We start from the raw sequence: 19648 nt of genomic DNA, 5'->3' as shown, positions 1-19648 counted from the left end.
TATTTGAAAATTACATTCGAGACAAAGACATTGTCTATATTTACCAGTAAAATGACAGTGATCTCGAACTTTAATTAAATTATTTTTTTTTAAATGTTTTGAACATTTTTCATATCTTTTAATTCTTTGAAAACGTTTTTCTTCTTTTTCAGTTAATTTACCCATTGGTGTAGCAGTTTCGTTAATTGTTTTGATATTATTTCCGATATCAATCATATTTTCCATAAATTTTTTTGCTGCATTTTCACCTCTATAAATAACCACCTTTCTAGGAATCTTCAACTATTTTACTAACTCTTTTGGTATAATATCATAGTCGACTTTTACATAAAACCCATAACTCATAATTTCATGTAAATGTGTAATATATGTTTTTTTTTTTTTACAACTCTGAATGAATTCATCAGGTTTTTTAGGAGTTAAAATACATTCGCAGTCTGCATAAATAACAATTGGTATCCTTTGAGTTTTTTTATAACTTTTAAAATAAATAAAATCATCATCTCACTCTTCAAACATTATAGGTTTCCCTAATTGGTTCTTTCTACAATTATGTTGATGTTCAATCAATCCTTTCATACCCCAAAGTTTGCTTTTACACGGTTTGTTCCCAAAAGTAGTAAAACATCTTTTACATATAATTAGCTTAGTACAATTTTTAGTTTTCTGACTTCTAACGAATCTTGAAAAATTTTTTATATAACAGTAATGTGATGTTTCATCATTATTGAACAGAAAAAGATCGAAATGTTTTTTTCTTTCAGTATTACAAATATACAAAGGAAAAATATGTTTTTTATCATTTAAACTATAAATATTAATTGATACATCGTTTGTACGTTCAAATTTTTTCATCTGACTGATTGGTGTTGGAAAATCAATACATTTAAAATCTAAACCACTTTTTGTTTCTAACATTTTAAAATATTTCTTATTCAAATAAGTTTTATTCGATCGATTATCAAACTTAGATAGTATTGAATATTTAAAACATTTAGCATCGTTATTTTTTACATTTATAATTGCTCTTTTATCTTTTATATATTCAGGTAGATCTAGATACGTTCCTCCTCTGAGAGGATTCACTGTATTAATTCTCAATTGTAATACATCTATAGTTTTAAGGGACCACCCAGATCCTTTCGCTAAAAACTGGTCTTGTTCAGATAATAATTTATTGAACATTCCATTTAGTAATTTATTGAAATTGGATGAATTACATGCAAGTGTATTAGAAGTTTTGAAAGCTATGTCCCGAACTTCTTGAGTGAGTATTCTTTCGTATACGCTATCCACATGTAAATTAAATTTTATAGATGATTGTAAACATGATTCTTTTAACTTTAAAATTAATTTATCTCTAACATGGTTAAAAAAAAGCGTGTAGTCTATAAAATTTAAAGTATTCTTAATCAAAAATGTTTTTGAACATTTCTTAAATCTCTCGATTTCAAATAAACCTTCGTCAGAAGATGACATCCGCTCGTGTTTTGTAACCGTTTTTCTTTTCATTATGAAACTGAAAAAATAGATTAAATAAAAAAAAACATAGGTAAAAGCAATCATAATATTGTAAATTTATTATAACATCAACTTCTTTTTTTTTAAATCTTATGCAAGCAATTCAGAATATTGTTTTCAAAATATAATAAAAGTATTAATTCTAAATTATTACAAAGAAAAAAAGAATTGGTTAATATAATAAGAAATTACTCAGATTCTAATTCTCTTAACCGATTGTTTAGTTCTGTTAACCGGCACTGAAGATCTGCTTTACATTCACTTGAATATTTTTCGAAACTATTATGTTCATTTATCAATTTATTTTTAAAAACTGTTTTTTTCTTAATACAATCATTAATTTTTGTAAATACTTTTTGAAATGCTTTCCGTTTCTCGATACAATAGCGTTTATTGTCACGCACCTGCTGTTCTACTTTTAGAATTCTGCTTTTAACTACGTTTATTTCTGAGTTCATGATTCTGAAAATTACATAGAATTTCAAAACTAACTGTTAATTGATACGTTTTTTTAAATCTAAACCACTTTTCCTAACATTTTTATTGCATTAGTTTTATTTGAACGATTATCAAACTTATCCAGAATTGATGATATAAAACATTTATTATTCTTCAACAGATATTATATACACAGGGATGATATATTTTATAATTTATGACAATATCATTCGATATATTTTTATAATATAAAATAATAAATAATAACAAAATAATTTATTTGTAAAAACAAATTTTATTTTTTGGAAAAACTGAATATTATCAATATTTGTCTAATTGTTCATACAACTCACTAAGACCTTTCTGTATATTTTTTTCACAAAGAAACGCTATATAATTTGAATTTTTATAATTATTTATCATCGTTTGTTTTTCTTCTTCTAATATTGCTCTTGTCGTTTTCAATCTCGCTTTCAGAATCTTTATATTTATTTCTCTCAAGTTTTTTCTGAAAGTGACTTTGATCCATGCCGAGGTTGTTTTCGTCACGTTGTTGTAATATGGAGTTGATTTTTTCTAAGATAAGTGACGACTCCATTTTTTTTTTTTTTGTTTTTTTGTTTTTTTTTTATTCTAGAAAAATTGAATAGAAATAAAATAATGTACAATAATAATAATAATTTATTATTTTATTTTATATTTAACTCTTTTATATAAGAAAAAATTGTGTTAATCATAATTTACTAACATGTTTAACACTTAAAAGCTATGGTTCTCCTTGGGAAAATAATAATATTTCTGTTTTTACAACATATTTCCAAGTAAGGACTACTCTTTCTGCTAATTTCCCTACGACTCCGCCTCTACTTCTTAATTTGTTGACCACTAGATCAATTCCAGTGGCTTCTAAAAGTTCTATAGTCATCGGTAGTTTCGAAAGTTTGTATACACATTCATATATTTGTTCGTTGTCACAGGCCTCATCAGCTATTACGATTTTTCTGGCGTAATGATTAATCACTCTGACTGACCTATATATATATATATATATATATATTTATATAAATGTTTCTTTATTAGGTTAGTTCACATATAAATGCTTATATTATTTTATGAAACCAAGTATAATATAAGCATTTATATCAAAATAAAAATTAACTATGATGGTAGATCGTGTATAAATTATAGTTTTCAATGATTATATTTAGTTTGCAGAAACTAACGAATAATTTAATAATAACGTAAATGAAAAAAACAATACTATATTATAAACTACAAAAAAGAAAATTACATTGAATACCTATATACATAAATATAAACTTATAATATTATTACTAATTATTCATAACAAATTTAAAAAAAAAAATTTTAACCTGATCTAAATCTTTCGCGCTTAGATTCTGCTGTTGTAATAAAATCTAACCTTTTACCGAAACAGTGTTCTCGCTTACGAAAATTTGTAACATATAAATCACTATATTTTTTACATATATCCATTTTTTCTTCTCTTAATAAAACTAATTTTGCGTTTAAATCTTTTATATAAGAAAAATTTGGGTTAGAGTTTGTTCTACTTAAATAAATAATGAATTTCAGGTTTTTAATTTTTTTTTTGAGATCTTTATATTCATATCTTTCTTTAATCTTATTTTCATCAATCATCTTCGTTAAGGTTACAATTTGTTGTCCATAATATTGAATTTGTTCATTACAAAAATCATATGAATACCAAAAATTCATTATCTGTAATTTTTGACTAAATACATTAGTATAAAATATAAAATATTATATAAATCTAATTATTTAAAGCGATTATTTATAAAACAACGAATGTACGTATATACGTATATATAATAATAACTAATTATATTATTCAAAGCTAAATAAAAAAACCTTTAAAAATTAGACAATATAGCATTTATATCATAAAAAATAAAATTTTAGTTGCTAGTGAAACTACGTCACACGATAATAGAAAAAAAACGTGATAGTTTATATGTTAGTTAATAGTAGATAGGGCGATTGTAACTATCGTAAAGTTCGTACGGTAACATTACGTTGTCACGAAAGCAACTACGTGTTTACTATCAACGTGCGACAGCAGCTTTCGAATAATCTTAACGTAAAAGCAATAAAAAAAACATTATAGAAAAAATAATTTAAATTTATATATGTGTATAATATACGTTTTAGGATATATTTTATACAGTCATTAAACATTATTGAATATTTTAATATAATAAAAAAAATTTTTTATATTAAAACATTTTACGTAAGATAATATTACACGTGTAATACAACAATCACGTTATCTATAATAAATATTTATAATCAGCTATAGTATTTTAACATTGATAAAAACAAGGTATCGTGCAACAACTACTAGATAACGGTATCTATAGTTATTATCATGAAAGAGATTGACTATTAAAGATTTTTGAGGTTAGGTAATAATTATCAATATTATTGATGAATGATAAGCCCGATGTTCTATCTTATCTATGTAAATCTATGATAGTATGGTACATCAGTCATCTTCTATACTGTGTACGTGGTGTAATTCATTTTAGTATTATTACTCTATGGTGTAATTATAACGTATTATTGTTACTTGATCATAACTTAACAAAAAAAAAAGAAAACAGCTTATATTATAGTAGTGACTAAAAGTGAGAGTTGAGAAACCGTCTTTCAACTACTTCTATTTTAATGTTTTTATTTTAAATAATCTATGAAAAAAATCTTTAAGTCTAAACACTCAATACCCATAGTAATATTATAAAACTGTATTATCATTACAACAATAAATTGTTATTATTCTATTTTATTTTTAAAAAAAAAAGAAGTATGATGTTAAATTAAATAATAACAATAAAAAAAAAAATAGTACTTACATAGCTTGTAGAAATTGAGGTACTTTTTCTAAGTATGATGGCTGGTTTATTTGTTAGAGTTGTTTTGACAATCTTTTGACTGGCCGTTGAAGATGTTTGGTAAACTGCTGGCTGGCTGTTGTTTTGGCGAAGAAGACTGTTCTGCTGCTGGCTGCTCTTGGAACTGCTGTTGCTTGAACTGATGACGATAAGCTAAGAAATTCTGGGTTTTATACCCGAAAATAACCCTCTCTTCTGTCATTAGAATTTTTTGTGATGGATTTAAACATTTCAACTTATTTTACATCCTGTTTTAATATTATAATGGCATTGACATTAAGTAAATGTGAAAACATTTGACTGAGCAGGTTATATTAGCAGCAATTTAGATTCATATAATATAATTGGTTTTTGAGAATGAATGTATACATTCTAAGCATTGACATTTAGTAAATGTGAAAACATTTGGCTGGACAGGTTATGTTAGCAACAATTAAAATTCATATAATGTAATTGGTTTTTGAGAATGAATGTATACATTCTAATTTATTTTAAATCCTGTTTGTAATAATTTAAATTCATGTAATGTAATTTGCTGTTGTATATGAACATGTTTCAGCACCCATCTAAGGTAAGGTTATTGTAGAAATTTATTCAAGGAGGGTATTGACCATGGTAAAAGGTGAATGTCATAAACATTTGGCTGGGATAGGTTATGTTAGCGTCAATTTAAAGTCATGTAATGTGATTTTGCTGTTGTACCTGTATGTTCATGTTTTAGCAGGTTTCTATAATGTAAGGCTATGACCATTTGTATACTTAATTATTGAAGTAGTGGTAAAAATCTGTGTATAAAAGACAGAGGGAATTCTCTAATATTCACCAGTCTTCAAGATTTCATCCCAGGACAAGAAGCTCAGTTCAACAGAAATACTACCAAAATAAAATGTCGTACCGTACAATTGCTTCAACTGATTCAGAGGTTAGTAACTACTTAGTAAATATCTTATAACCATAGAAAATTGGAGGCCGGTCGTAACACCACTCAACGCTATGGTTATAATTCTTAAAATAATATTAAATGACTGATTATAACATAGTATATTGGAAGTGCGTCGTAACATTACTCAACGCTTTGGGTATAATTCTTGGGACATAGAAAAAATATATAATGGAAAAAAAAACAGTAAAAAATAATATACTATGTTTTATGTTTCACAGAATGAACATTTTAGCGAATCAATTGATATAAGACCGTCTTTTTCAAAAACAAAACCTGGATTAAAACGTTCTGCAGAAAAAACAAGTGTTAAAAAACCTATGAAAAAGAAGCAGAATAAAATGGTAATAAAAATAATATTTTTTCCTAATGATAGCATAAATAATTTATTTTTTTTTATAGAATGCATCATACAGAGATAATATCAGCGAACGCTTGAGATCAGAAGATTTTGATGTTGAAGTATTTAATTCGCTAACATTCAGACAAGGAGATGGCGTTGTGACAATAAAGACGCCTTTTGAAGAAAAAGGAAAGGATCTTTGGGTGCTAAGTCATTATAAGGTTACTAACATCGAGAATGTACCAGTAAAGGACAGGTAAATACATTGGTTTAAATTTAATAACTATTGCTGAATCTGTTTTTTTTTTTACTGATTTTATTTACTTCTTTTGTTTTTAAATAAAATAATTTGTTGTAATAGATGGAAGTTCAGTGAAGCTACTGTTAGATTGTACACGACCGACGAATCAAAAGATCAAACACTTCATACTGGTCTTAATGAGACAATGCAAATTATATTTGATAAATTACTAACCGATCCAAAGCGTCAAACTATTAAAAGCAAGACGGTTGTTTGATTATTATACGGAAAAATGAGTTTCATTTAATAAAACAAAATATTATTATACATGTTTTTTTTTATTTGTTCAATACTCAAAGGTCTTGGAAAACATAAACCTATAAACTATATAGTATGTCTGAGAAAAAAATTTCTAATTGAAACATTGCTATCAATTCTGTACTATCAAAATTTAATCTACTTATTTACTGAAAACATAAAATTTGAAACTAAAACGCATTAAAACTATTCTTTATGATTAAAGGTGACATGTAATTTAAGAAAAAAAAGCAAGTTTATTATTGAATAAAAAAGTTTTTATTTTTTAAATAAATAATTATTAAACATATTTATATATTTTATATTATTAGATCTTGTAAAATCATATCGGACAATGTGTTAAAATGAAATTGTAATATTTCATATAAAAATGATGTGTCATCGTTCTGTAAATGATTATAATAATTAAAATCATAGTTTTGAATATATTGGTTGGTAAATTCGTTCCTTTGGCAAGTGGATGGCAGACCACGGACATCATTTTTAATTAGGTCATATGCAGTGTTGAAAGTAATTTGATAATTTGCTAAACGTTTTTGCTTGTCTACCACATACAAATCAATCAAATTCTGTAATTGACGAAGCCGGTACAAATCTACGTGTGTCAAGGTAATATATTCCTCGTTTAGATGTAGGGTAATTGAACTCTGTTTAACATTAATTGAATATGAAAAGGAATCGGTAATCTTTACACGCCTCACCCTGGTATTTAGGTTATTAATAATTGAATTGTAATTAGATTCAGACATCAGTGTGAACCATTCTTCTAAACTTAATGTAATAATTTTCTTTGAAAGTTTACATTCTAATAATAAAATAATTGAAATCTGCTTATTAATTAGTAATCCAACTGTAATACTTTTCTTGTTAAAAGCTCGGATGTCGAATGTAGACTTACAGACAATTATTGGTGGACTCATAATGAAGTTTTTTTTTTGCTAAAAAAGTACACAATAAAAAGTAGGATATAACTGTTAGGAGTTATACATTGGACTGTTAGTTTTTTCCTTTGCAGTCATATTATATACTAAAAACTCGGATAAAAAAAAAATGCAAAAAATGTGAACGTACAGTTAGCGAATTAGTGCATACTAGAGAGGGAATTTACATATACTTACTAACCTGATACCTGAAAAACATTTTAAATTATTATATACGCACTAACCCGCTAGGCTATACGTCCACAAGATATTAAACCGAATAATAAAACATTTAAGATAAAACATTCAATTTTTTTTTTATTTTTTTTTTTTATTCAATAGAGCAAATATTATAAACAGTATATTATATAAAAAAACCATGATTTAACAAATGGTGTCGTACGAACCGGTTTCACAATTACAAATAACTTCGGTTTTACAATATTTACTTAAGACTTTTTGAACAAACTGATTACCTTTCATTAATAATACATATAAACATTTTGGTGAGAATCGGGTATGTTCTATAAAACAATTATCATCGATTTCAAAACTATGTAGAATTACTCCACACCAATGACATTGAACTGCGTCATCGAGATTGATATAGTAAAATCCACATTCTGAGAGCTTGTACTTATTCTGACCGGTATTTGGAGGAAAACTTTTAAAAGATCGTAACCTAGATACAAATGCAGAGAACTCTGGATACACTGGCGTTGAATTGAATCGTATTTGATCGACCAATGACTGGACATCGTTTGCGCATTTTTGAAAATTCATTTTTGAAGAAATTAAATAACTTATACAATTTAATAAAACTTTGAGAAAATAAAGAAAAATGAGACACGACTTGAGTGAACGATGGATCATTAGTAACTGAATATGAAAAAAATAATCAGCAATCAGCTTAAAATTATTGTAAATAATAAATAATGTTTTTATCATTATTAAAAAAATCAGTGTAACCAACATGAGTAAAAATGAAATACAGTACATTTTTTTGAGGTAAAATTTACTAACAATCAGTGTGAAATGTGTTACACGGTAAATCTGAGTGCTCCAAGGGGGACATTCCCCCTTGAAAAAAAATTTTTACCGTGGAAAAGCTGGCTGTGAACATACAAATATATACTACTGACGTAGGTAAATATAAGTACGTTAGGTTAGGTGGTTGTTTTTTCTTATTATTATTGTGTGCGTACATACCCACAATACAATAATAGGTATAAGTGTTTATGCATGCGTGAGAAATATTAAAAGTGGACCATCAATATTATACAGTGCACAATACTACGCGCGATAATACAGTACGACCGTTACTATACGCAACATTATACGCTTTGAGTGGGGTGGAGTGGAGCCGTGGGGGGACAACTTTGGCGACGCGAAACGCGCCCGTGTCAACCTGCCTCATCTCGTGACCGGCGCTCTTGCAACGTACATCAAATCTCACCGAAAAGCCTAATACGTTGTATTATTTAATATTCAGTGCTTTTCTTTGAGTTTTGTTGTTCTGCATTGGGCGCTTTTCACAAACCGGTGAGTAAACTTTTATATCTACTACTACTATATTATACTATTTAGATAGATAAACTACAGGTGTATTCGTGGCGGCGCGTATCGCCAACGAACATATTTTCACCGCCTACAGACATCGTTCTCCGCTGCTCACGGCGCATTTCGAGTTTTTTTCGTACACTTTGAATACCTACAACGTTAATTAAACCGCATTCGTATTAGCTGAATACGTATTAGACGTGTAAGTCCGTTGGCCGTTTCGGCGCGTTGCCATTGCGGACACGTGTTTTACGGTTAATTCATAATATTATGCTACTGCGAGCTGGGTATGTAATTTTTCGTATTTTTCTATTTTTTATGTACATCATGTAAGCCGGTGTGTACCTATTAATTCTAAAAATAACACACGATATTCATACATCACCGCTGATAACAAACTGTATCAGTCGTTTTTTTTTTACCACGAGTTTTTCATAATATTCAGTATTTACTTTTCACTTATTATTATTCCTATTATTATTTGTTCGTTCGTGATGATGTTTTTAGGCTATTCAAAATGGTCAAACGCTGTGCTTTATGCGGAGTTGTGGACAACATCGATGACGTTTCCGTACACAGGTATTTCACACAACACGTTGATACATATCGATATATAATATTATAATAAATAATGTGTCGCCTCTTAGATTTCCAACTGCCGTACATCGTCGTATTGAGTGGGTGGCATTTGTGGTGGACCATGGTTTTCCCGTGAACCAAACATCTCAGCTGTGTTCGAGGCATTTCGTCCCCGGTGTCGACTACGCTGTGGGAAACGCGCTGCGCCGCCGTCTGTGGCCCACGGCAGTGCCTTCTTTGGTGAGTGTGTTCAATAAATATCATTTCATTGCAGTACACCATGACTGTATGCCCGTCTGACTGGACTTCTAATACTGTTGTATACTCTCGTGAGTTTGATGTACCTACTGTGTATTTCAAACCTAACTTAATTTCATAACTTAACTCAATGGCATTCAAGCTTTTTGTTGTAACATAATACATATGACCTCACAAAAGTATACTTCTAGACCTTATAAATACGGTTTAATACACAATATCAAGTGAATGACATATTATAACAAAATTCATGATATTATTACACTCATTTGGATCACATATCTTCATTATTTCAAGTTTGATCAATTTTCACAACATTTACAATTTCTGCAGTGCTAATTTCATTTCATTTGTTTACGTTTATTCCATAGTATGTAATTTTTAAAGTTAAGCCAATGAGTAATACCCAACCTACGGTTAAAATTCCTTACATGCTTAATTATTCACTGTGCTCTTAGATGCATATCATTGTTTCTGTACTCTACTATACTACCATACTATACTGGCTCGGTACAACATTCTTGAAAACTAAATGTCTATTTTATCATAAAACTTTCATTCAACTTATTATGTTATAATTAAATTGTAGAATAACTTGAACGACATTCAATTGTGTTACTGCTGTTTCAGATTTCAAACACTTTGCTTATCAAACACTGGGTCAAGCTTATTTTACCTAGAGTAACTCATAACTATACTAATATATCAACTTTTACTATAGGTTTATTGACCTAAACAGAACACTTAAGGTTTTCTCACATAAATTTACATTTTCTTAATGTTACTACTACACAAAGTAGGTATTACTAGAGACTCCTAACTAACCTCTCCTTTTTTTGTGAACTGTGTACTGGATAAGTGTTTTATAATTTCACATATTGCCGTACTGTTAGCAATGTTAAGATTATTTTAATACTTTCTTTCCTTTATTTATACAACTAACTTTGTTTGTACTACGGTGTAACATATTTACTACTGATGTGTGTTATATCAATACTTAGTGGTGATAAATATAGGTGTGCTTGATTTTATCACATTGAAGACTCTTTAAAAAATAACACCACATATATGATTTTATAATATTCAACCTTACATTCAACTTATCATTTAATAATTTCATATAAATGCACTTATTGCATACGAGTACCTACACTTACTGTTATAGAGTGCAATACATTTTTTAAATGTAAGTCGTTATTGTTGTTGTTACAGTAATACCTAACCAACATAAGATTGAACACACAATCATTAAAATGTTTTCTGTTTATTGTTGTAAGTTAAAGTTCTGTATAAAATAACACATTTTTTTTTCTACTATTACTACTACTACTACTACTACTTACTACTGACCTAGGCCATTTGTAAGTTGTGTACTAGATAAGTATTTTATTAGTATTTTATTTTAATACTTAATACAACATTGTACTGATGTTAGGATGGACAGAGCTTAGATTTAGGCGTAGTCGCACACATTATTTTGTACAACTCTTTGAAAAATGATCTGGACTACAACATGTATACTTTTATATTTTTATACAGTGCAATACAGTTTTACAACTTTTCAAAGTTATTGTTGTTAGAAAGATTATTTGTATGTATGAAACAACTTAAATATTCTTCTGTAGATTTCTTTGTTCTATGATTGGTACTTGTAAATACAACAGATATCTTAACCTAGAGCATTGTACCGATGTTATTTAGGTAGACCTTTTTCTCTTGAAAATCTCTTAACAACATTTATCTTATACTATCTATATTGTTGTATTGATGTTTTACACACCTTCAATGGCATTTAGTAGTATTATACATGTTCTACGGTTACAGTTAGTTATTATATTATTATAGGCATTTGGAATGTTTTCTTACACAGTTAAAAAAAAAACATTCATATTAACATACATGTGTGCTTATTTACTTTGCTACATTATCCACAAACTATATATTGTATACATTCGTAACAATGATTACAATAACCATGCAATATGTTCACATATCTGATATTGTATACTTAATATTGTGTTTATACAGTTGAGTGAAAGTAATAATATACATTCTACTACCAATAAACAAAATACTTTTCTCGCACACTTCTTAATATTACCCCCACCACATCACTATTTACTACTGACCCAGGTTTACTCTCCTTCATTTGTAAGTTGGGCACTAGATAGGTATTTTATCATTTCACATGTGATACTCTTAGACTTAGACTCACTCTAACTACAACATGTATGCTTTTATTTGTGTGACATAAACCTTATTTCATATAAATATTCACTTATTGCATATTATAGGTACCTACGCTTACTGTCATAGATAGCAATAACTATTGTTGTTATTATTATAATTATATAGAATTATCAATACAATTGTACCTACTCTAAACTCAACCTAACTTTTAGGTGCTTGGGGATGTCGAGATGGAAGAAAGGGAAGACGTGGAGGTCGTCGGCATCCCAGTGGAGGGTGTGGAGTACGTGGAAGTCGTTGGCGTCCCAGTGGATATAGGGGATGATGTGGAAGGAGTGGAGGTGGTGGAGGACGTGGAATTTTTTGAGGTCCAGATGGACGGAGGTGATGACGTGGAAGTGGTAAAAATCCAGATGGATGGAGGGGATGACGTGGAAGTGGTAGAAGTGCAGATGGACGAAGTGCAAGCGGAACTGGAGTTTGTGGACATGCTCGACGAGTTGCAGCCAGACGTCGACGAAGAGGTCAGTAAATATGTCTTACTTATAAAAAAACCATAAATAAAACTTATCATTTAAATTGCAGTTCCGACCACTTGCCGTGGGTGAACAACCCCGAGGGCGTGCGCCAATAATTGACAGGCCGGCAGGCGTGACACACCCGCTTCCAGAGCAGCACAACGCGGGCGCGTTAAACAGAATCTGCACACAGTGTAACGCCCGCCTCTTCGAAGGCGAGGTTGTGGGCCAGGGTGCCAATATGCACTTCTCCACTTGCTGTAACAACGGTCAAGTGACCGCTGCAGGACAACACGCGTTGTTGCCCGCCCCTTTTTTACTAATGAGTTTGTTGATTGGAGATTCACAGGATGGTCGTAGATTCCGAGACGACATTCGCCGGTACAACAACGCCCTGGCATTCGCTGCGTTTAGCTGTGGCACAGACGACAGGCGATTGCGAGGGCGTGGACCGCGAACGATGTGTATCCAAGGCCAAACTTATCAGAGGATAAATAATGACGTGGCCGTTGACCGAGTAGATGCCAACTACTGTCAGTTGTATTTCCTCGAGTCCGCAGAGGCCAACGCCCGCCGCGTTGGGATGGCTCTGCAGAGAAATCATCGTGAACTGTCCGTAGTTGTGATGGGACTATTGGACGGTTTTCTGCGAGACGTAAATCCGTACGCAATGGCTTTTAAGTAAGATATAAATTTATTGTATTTATTAACAATAGGAATATAAATTGCCCCTTACAGTAAATTTCTTTTACAGATACCTTTCTCAAAGTAGACAGAAAAAACAAAAAAAATTACACACTGTAACCAATAAACTAACTATGTTAACTGTTGAACTAGATATTACGTTGATATTAGACACTCACAGCTACCAATATACTGCAGTTATTACTTAATGTTGATTCAAAATAGTATACAAAGCAAAAAATTTTACTTTATTACTTAAATTATATTAAATATTAAATGTATTTTATGTGTTTATTATAATTTTACTCTGCTAACAACAGAGTTATATGTACTTATGAATGATACAGGTAACATTAAATATAACTTAGGGCTGGGACATTTTTATATTTTATACGAAGTATAGGTTTTATTGTTATTACCTAACCTATGTGGTCTCCTAAGCTTACTACACTTCACACACATTTATAATATATATATTTATTATTATGTATTATGTTGATTATACAATTATAGAGTTAAATGCACTGAATGATTTATTTATGATTTCTACATGGAGTCTGTCTAAGTATAAAAATATACGTCATGTCTATATTTGTTCCAGGAACATGCGTGAGGTGTGGCTGGCAGAAAGAGACCTAGCCGACGCCGATCCCGCAGGTGTGCGACCTAGGCCAGTGACGATGCATTTTGTCCGAGATGCAGCCCGGGACGACGGGCGAAACAACCTGCCTACCGCAAACGAAGTTGCGGCCGTGTTCGTTGGCGAAGGGGGTCGTCCGCCAAGAGACATTAATCTGGTCATCTACGATACGAATCCAATCAACCCGCAACACAGGATGCAAACCATACCAGCGGGTTAGTTAATAATTATTTCCTATAAACACAGCTGTTTCAAATTGTTCACTTATATTCACTATATTTATTGCACATTAATATCAACACCATCAAATATAATCATAGTTTTTGTTGTACAGTAAAGCTGACACTGCGATTTTAAATTTAAATTAAGTATACACTACATTTTGGACATTCTTTTGAATGAATCTATTAAATTCTATTACTTTAACAATCTGAGGTACAATTATTTTAATAAGCTTTACTGATATTTTGACAAATCCTGCAACAGTCTCCTATTTTTTTTTTGGCGAAATAAACAGATGAAAGACTATGAAGGATAATTATATTATTGTTCGCATCTCCGACAATAAGTGTCGTTCAAAGATTTATCAGTGATTAGAATGTTAGATAGACAGGCCAGGAATTCTATTCAGGACATAATTTAATCATAATAGATCAGGTATTGCTATTCGAGCTATGTATACATAAAATATTAGATAAAGTTAAATTAACAATGTTAAATTCCTTACAACCATATTCATTATAAATTATATTCATCTTGTAGTGATAGTATGACAATAAGCCGTCTTATGATTTGTATGTAGTGTACTATATCATTTATCAATAATCAAACATAATATAGTCACATTACTTCGGTGCTTAATTTCATGATTTGTTTGGACTTCATAACAGACATCACTTACAAATATACACTATAAATCCTTGGAATACAAAGAGATCAGAGTTTATATTTTAATAACCTTTTTTTTGCGGTTATGTACTTGCTATACTCACAACACAATCACAACTCCATCCTCTAACCCCCAGCTACTACAAATCGTTGATTTAGCAATTCACTTTAAATAATATATACCATTCGTTACATTTCACAAGGGTCGTGTCACTCGGATCCGATGTTGTATCCGCTGTTTTTCCCGTACGGCGAGGCCGGTTGGCATAACGGGATGTTGCAACAGGGCAACCGACGAAACAATGTCCGCAATCGCAACAGTATCAGAGAGTTTGCGTGCTACCGTTTGGCTGTTAGATATCAGGGAAATAACGACCAAAGGCATGAACTGTTTAGTTTATTACATCAAGATCGGTTCTTGTTGCAGATGTATGTGTGCGACCAGTATGTTCGAATGGAGTCGAACAATCTGAACTACATACGTTTGCACCAGAGGGATCTCCTCGCCGAAGCGTATCAAGGGCTCATGGACCATGTGAACCAACAGCTCCGCATCGATCCCATGGCGGTCGGGCGTAGGATCATATTGCCGTCGACGTTCACGGGTAGCGACCGATTCAACAAGATGAATTATCAAGACGCCATCACCGTAGTGCGTACCAAAGGGAAACCCGACCTGTTCATAACGTTTACGTGCAATCCCAGGTGGCCAGAGATCACTGAAAACCTGGCTGCCCACAGCACGGCAAGCGACAGGCCGGACCTGGTGGCCAGAGTGTTCAACAGGAAGCTACAGGAGCTAATAGGTGACATAACTGTAAATCGTGTGTTTGGTAATGTCGGCGCTTACGTGTACACTATCGAGTTTCAGAAACGTGGTCTGCCCCATGCGCATATACTGATAATCCTGGCGGAGGACTGTAAGTTCCGCACGGCCGAGGACGTGGACGACGTGGTTTGCGCCTTCTTGCCGGACCCCGCAATCGACAGGCGCCTACACGACTGCGTCAAGTCTCACATGATCCACGGGCCGTGTGGAACAGTCAATCCACAGTGTCCGTGCATGGTGGACAACAAATGCTCCAAAGATTTCCCGAAAGCGTACGCAGAGGAGACTGTGTACGTTGCGGACGGCGGATATCCAAAGTACCGCCGACCGGATGACGGCCGGGTGGTACTTGTGATAGGTCGTGAGGTTGGTAACGAGTGTGTAGTGCCATACAACCCTTACCTTCTGGCCAAGTATGACGCGCACATCAACGTCGAGATATGCACGTCCATAAAGAGTGTCATGTATATCTACAAGTATATATACAAGGGACACGACCGTGTGACGTTGGAAGTTCAGGACCAGGATGAGATTGCCAAGTGAGTCTTAACTTAATTTTATAATTTTAAATAAACGATATAATGTATACATGGTATAATGATTACAATAGTATATTGTATATGTTTATTTAGTGTGTTTTTTGTGTAGGAATTATTTACTACTTTTTTATGTTCAGGAATTTAAATTAATAATAAATTAATTAAATTAAATTAATAATACAAAATATACTCACGTGTTGTCCGTCGGACGGCAGTCGGATGTTTAAGAACGGTTTGTTGGACGTCGGCGCAGTTAATTGTCAACGCAGGTAACCCATGCAGGTAACAAATTGATTAATTGACATTATATCGATATTGATTGATACACACGCAAACATGATTTTCAAAAATTCCCGCCTTCGACAAAATACCGCCAAAATACCGACTATTACTTATAACGACAACAATTACTTATTACTACGGCGAACGTCATTAGAAGTGACTGACCTGCTAGACACCCAAAAAAATACGGCGACTAAATGATTTGCACGGACGCCCGAAATATTTTGAATTTTTTTCATGTAAATTATTACTTAATTTTGCGTTTTCGGTGACAGTAATGAACGCTGTCCGCGATTCGACGCAGTCGGATTGCATACCTGACGACATGACCCGGCCGTCGCATATTGTCTGCTACTCGGACCACTGAGGTGACTGACCTCCTAGACACCCTTAAAAGACGGTGGCTATATGATTTGCATAGAAGCCCGAAATGTTTTGAATTTTATTACTTAATTTTCCGTTTTCGGTGACAGTAATTAACGTTGTCCGCGATTCGACGCAGTCGGATTGCATACCTGACGACGTGAACCGGCCGTCGCACATTGTCCGCTATCCGACGAAGTCGGATAGCCTACCCTTATTACTACGGCGAACGTCATTCGAGGTGACTGACCTGCTAGACACCCATAAAAAGACGGCGGCTATATGATTATCATGGACCCCCGAAATGTTTTACAATTTTTTTCACGTTTCACGTTTTTAACGTTGCATACCTGTTTCCGAGACATATAAGTCCAACGTCGAGGTAGGTGACTGACCCGCTAGACCCCAAATAAATCGAGGTGGCTATATGATTATCCGAAATATTTGAATTCTATTACTTGATTTGGCGTTTTTGAAGGCAGTAAAAAACTTACAGCTCTCCGGTTAGGTTAGCTCTCCACTATCCTTCTCACAAATCCACCATTCTTATCATTAATCCAACATCCTTATCAGCAATCCAAAATCCTTATCACTTATCCACTTTTCTCATCAATATCCACCGTTCTTATCATAACACTCATAACCGACATCGGTTGACGACCAGACCACAAGACCACTGCGGCATCCGACATCGACAACACTCCTCACCAACCACGGGGGGTCTGGGGGTCTCCCCCAGCGACGCTCGGAGAGCTAGTCTTATAGTATAAAACAGAAACCCGAGGGCGCAGCCTGTGGCGAATTTCCGAACTGACTTAGTGAATTTTGGTGGGAAAACGGGTCTCCGGGCGGCGGCGGAGCCGTCGCTGCGTTATCACTCCTTCTTATCACTTTTCGCGATTTTTTTTCAACATTTTTGCAGATTTTCGAGTTTTACCCCCCCGGGGGTCCCCGGGCGGCCCTGTTCGGACCTTATTCGCGTTCCCCGCTAAATTTACATACTGCACGCGGCCGTACTTTTTTCCCGGCGGGCCCGCCGCGGTGGCGATTACGTGCAAACCGTCCGCCGCCGTCGCGCGCGTTTTTTGCCTTTGTTTTCAAGAATTCGAGTTTTAGCCCTTTTCGAGGCGTCCGCCTTTCCCGTTTGCCCCTTATTCGCGTTCCCCGCTAAATTTGTAGGCCGCGCGCGGCCGTACTTTCACCGGTACGATTCCCGGGGCCGCGGGACGGCGCCGAGAGTCGAGTGCCGATATCGCCGCCGTCGAGTAGGTATTACTATATACAGGCATAAAAACATGCGTCGGAGGGTTATATTTTTTTCGCGAATATCGCGTTTTCGACGTCCGAGGGTGGCGGAGCCGGTCGTCCGCTGTCCAAAGCGGTTGGATTGCCCTGTCAAAAGCCCTCTGCGGACGTCGAATCCGCGTTCGTAATTCGCCAGGACGTTGAAACGGCTTAAGAGTCATAGATTCGAAACCAGTTATGAACTCAGTAGGTAGGTAGGTAGGCAAGGCGTCGGTGTGGATTACCCCGGGGGTCGTGGTTTCGATGCCGGCCACCGGGATTGAAATTAATTTGCGGCGGCCGTGTTAATTCGGAATTGTTTTTTTCGCGTTTTTTTTTTTTCGGTATTTAACTTTCGCTATCGCTTCCGCCTTATCGTGATATTCGTATTTAACCAACATTTTACGTTTTTTTTTCAAAATTCGAGTTCTACGCCTATTGAAGACGTCGGACCTCCACGTTGATGACTTAATCGCGTTCTCCGCTAAATGTATTGACCGCCTGCGGCTGTACTTCGTTCGCGAAGGCATATAATATATATATGAGTCGAAGCGTTCGATTTTATGTTTTACAGACTTTTGCCTACTCGGTCTCGGTGACGCCGTGAGCTACTCATATCGGTATACATATATATTTGATACACGATATAGCCACAGAAGGTACTGTAGGTACATGTATACTTAATAAATAAACGCCTAAATGTTAAGAGTTGATACGGTGGTTGGGTTAGTTGAATTATATAATAATATCCTAGCTAGAGTCGACGATGGATGTGACGGAAACGTTCGAATACTTCAACGCAGAGTGTATTACAATACATATATTATTATTGATCGATTGGTCGATATGACTATACTACGGGTAGGTATATTTTGTATGCCACACTAAATTTTTGTAAAAACTGTAATTTATTATTTACCTTTTAATTATCTATTTATTAATTTGATTTTATGCTCATGATTAAATACACAATACCTACCTACATAAGTAATATCAAATAGTATAGCCAATTCATTATACAATTTAACTTTAAATTAATGATTACCATTTCTGACTCACCTAAAAACTGCAATATATTATGTACCTACTACATAGTAAAGAGCATAAAATCAAATTAATAAACAGTTAATTTAAAGGTAAATAACAAATTGATATACACAGCTATTGCTTTTATTGTCTACCTTTATTGAGCGATATTTATTGGGCTCGATTATGTGGTTAAATATTAAATATGTAATACCTATACTATGCAGTTGGTACTTAATATATTACAGTTTTTAGGTGAGTCAAATTTGGTAATCATAAATTTAGTGTAGCATACAAAATATACTGCAACAGATTCTAAATAATATTAATACAATAACAAAATATAACTTATGG

The 19648-nt window shown here is 33.1% G+C and overlaps 3 protein-coding genes across 3 annotated transcripts; 2 read left to right on the top strand and 1 right to left on the bottom strand.

The window, feature by feature from the left end:
- Nucleotides 1-504: 504 nt before the first annotated feature.
- LOC132932555 (uncharacterized) lies at nt 505-1512 on the bottom strand. The gene has a single exon (XM_060998944.1). The coding sequence runs from the start codon at nt 1510-1512 to the stop codon at nt 505-507; it is 1008 nt and encodes a 335-aa protein (XP_060854927.1).
- Nucleotides 1513-5087: 3575 nt separating this feature from the next.
- LOC132935030 (uncharacterized) lies at nt 5088-6743 on the top strand. Its single transcript, XM_061001464.1, has 4 exons — nt 5088-5814; nt 6054-6176; nt 6235-6431; nt 6537-6743. The coding sequence occupies exons 1-4, from the start codon at nt 5779-5781 to the stop codon at nt 6691-6693; spliced, it is 513 nt and encodes a 170-aa protein (XP_060857447.1). The 5' UTR covers nt 5088-5778; the 3' UTR covers nt 6694-6743.
- A 2988-nt stretch (nt 6744-9731) lies between these two features.
- Nucleotides 9732-16343, top strand: LOC132932547 (uncharacterized). The gene is made up of 6 exons (XM_060998937.1): nt 9732-9793; nt 9862-10033; nt 12454-12765; nt 12827-13440; nt 14045-14298; nt 15175-16343. Exons 1-6 carry the CDS (start codon nt 9732-9734, stop codon nt 16341-16343), a joined length of 2583 nt encoding a protein of 860 aa, XP_060854920.1.
- The last annotated feature ends 3305 nt before the right edge of the window (nt 16344-19648 follow it).

Source organism: Metopolophium dirhodum, chromosome 1, assembly GCF_019925205.1.
Source record: "Metopolophium dirhodum isolate CAU chromosome 1, ASM1992520v1, whole genome shotgun sequence".
Classification (NCBI taxonomy): Eukaryota; Metazoa; Arthropoda; class Insecta; order Hemiptera; family Aphididae; genus Metopolophium; species Metopolophium dirhodum.
Note: the sequence above shows the minus strand (reverse complement) of the source record. Positions and strands in the feature narration are given on the sequence as shown.

Excerpts from the sequence above, each read along its gene's own strand:
- LOC132932547 (XM_060998937.1), top strand. The coding sequence starts at position 9,732 with ATGGTCAAACGCTGTGCTTTATGCGGAGTTGTGGACAACATCGATGAC. Across the intron at positions 9,794-9,861 it reads GATGACGTTTCCGTACACAG|ATTTCCAACTGCCGTACATC; the intron begins GTATTTCACACA and ends GTCGCCTCTTAG. Across the intron at positions 12,766-12,826 it reads AGCCAGACGTCGACGAAGAG|TTCCGACCACTTGCCGTGGG; the intron begins GTCAGTAAATAT and ends TTTAAATTGCAG.
- LOC132932555 (XM_060998944.1), bottom strand. The coding sequence starts at position 1,512 with ATGAAAAGAAAAACGGTTACAAAACACGAGCGGATGTCATCTTCTGAC.
- LOC132935030 (XM_061001464.1), top strand. The coding sequence starts at position 5,779 with ATGTCGTACCGTACAATTGCTTCAACTGATTCAGAG. Across the intron at positions 6,177-6,234 it reads AAAAGAAGCAGAATAAAATG|AATGCATCATACAGAGATAA; the intron begins GTAATAAAAATA and ends TTTTTTTTATAG. Across the intron at positions 6,432-6,536 it reads AATGTACCAGTAAAGGACAG|ATGGAAGTTCAGTGAAGCTA; the intron begins GTAAATACATTG and ends TTGTTGTAATAG.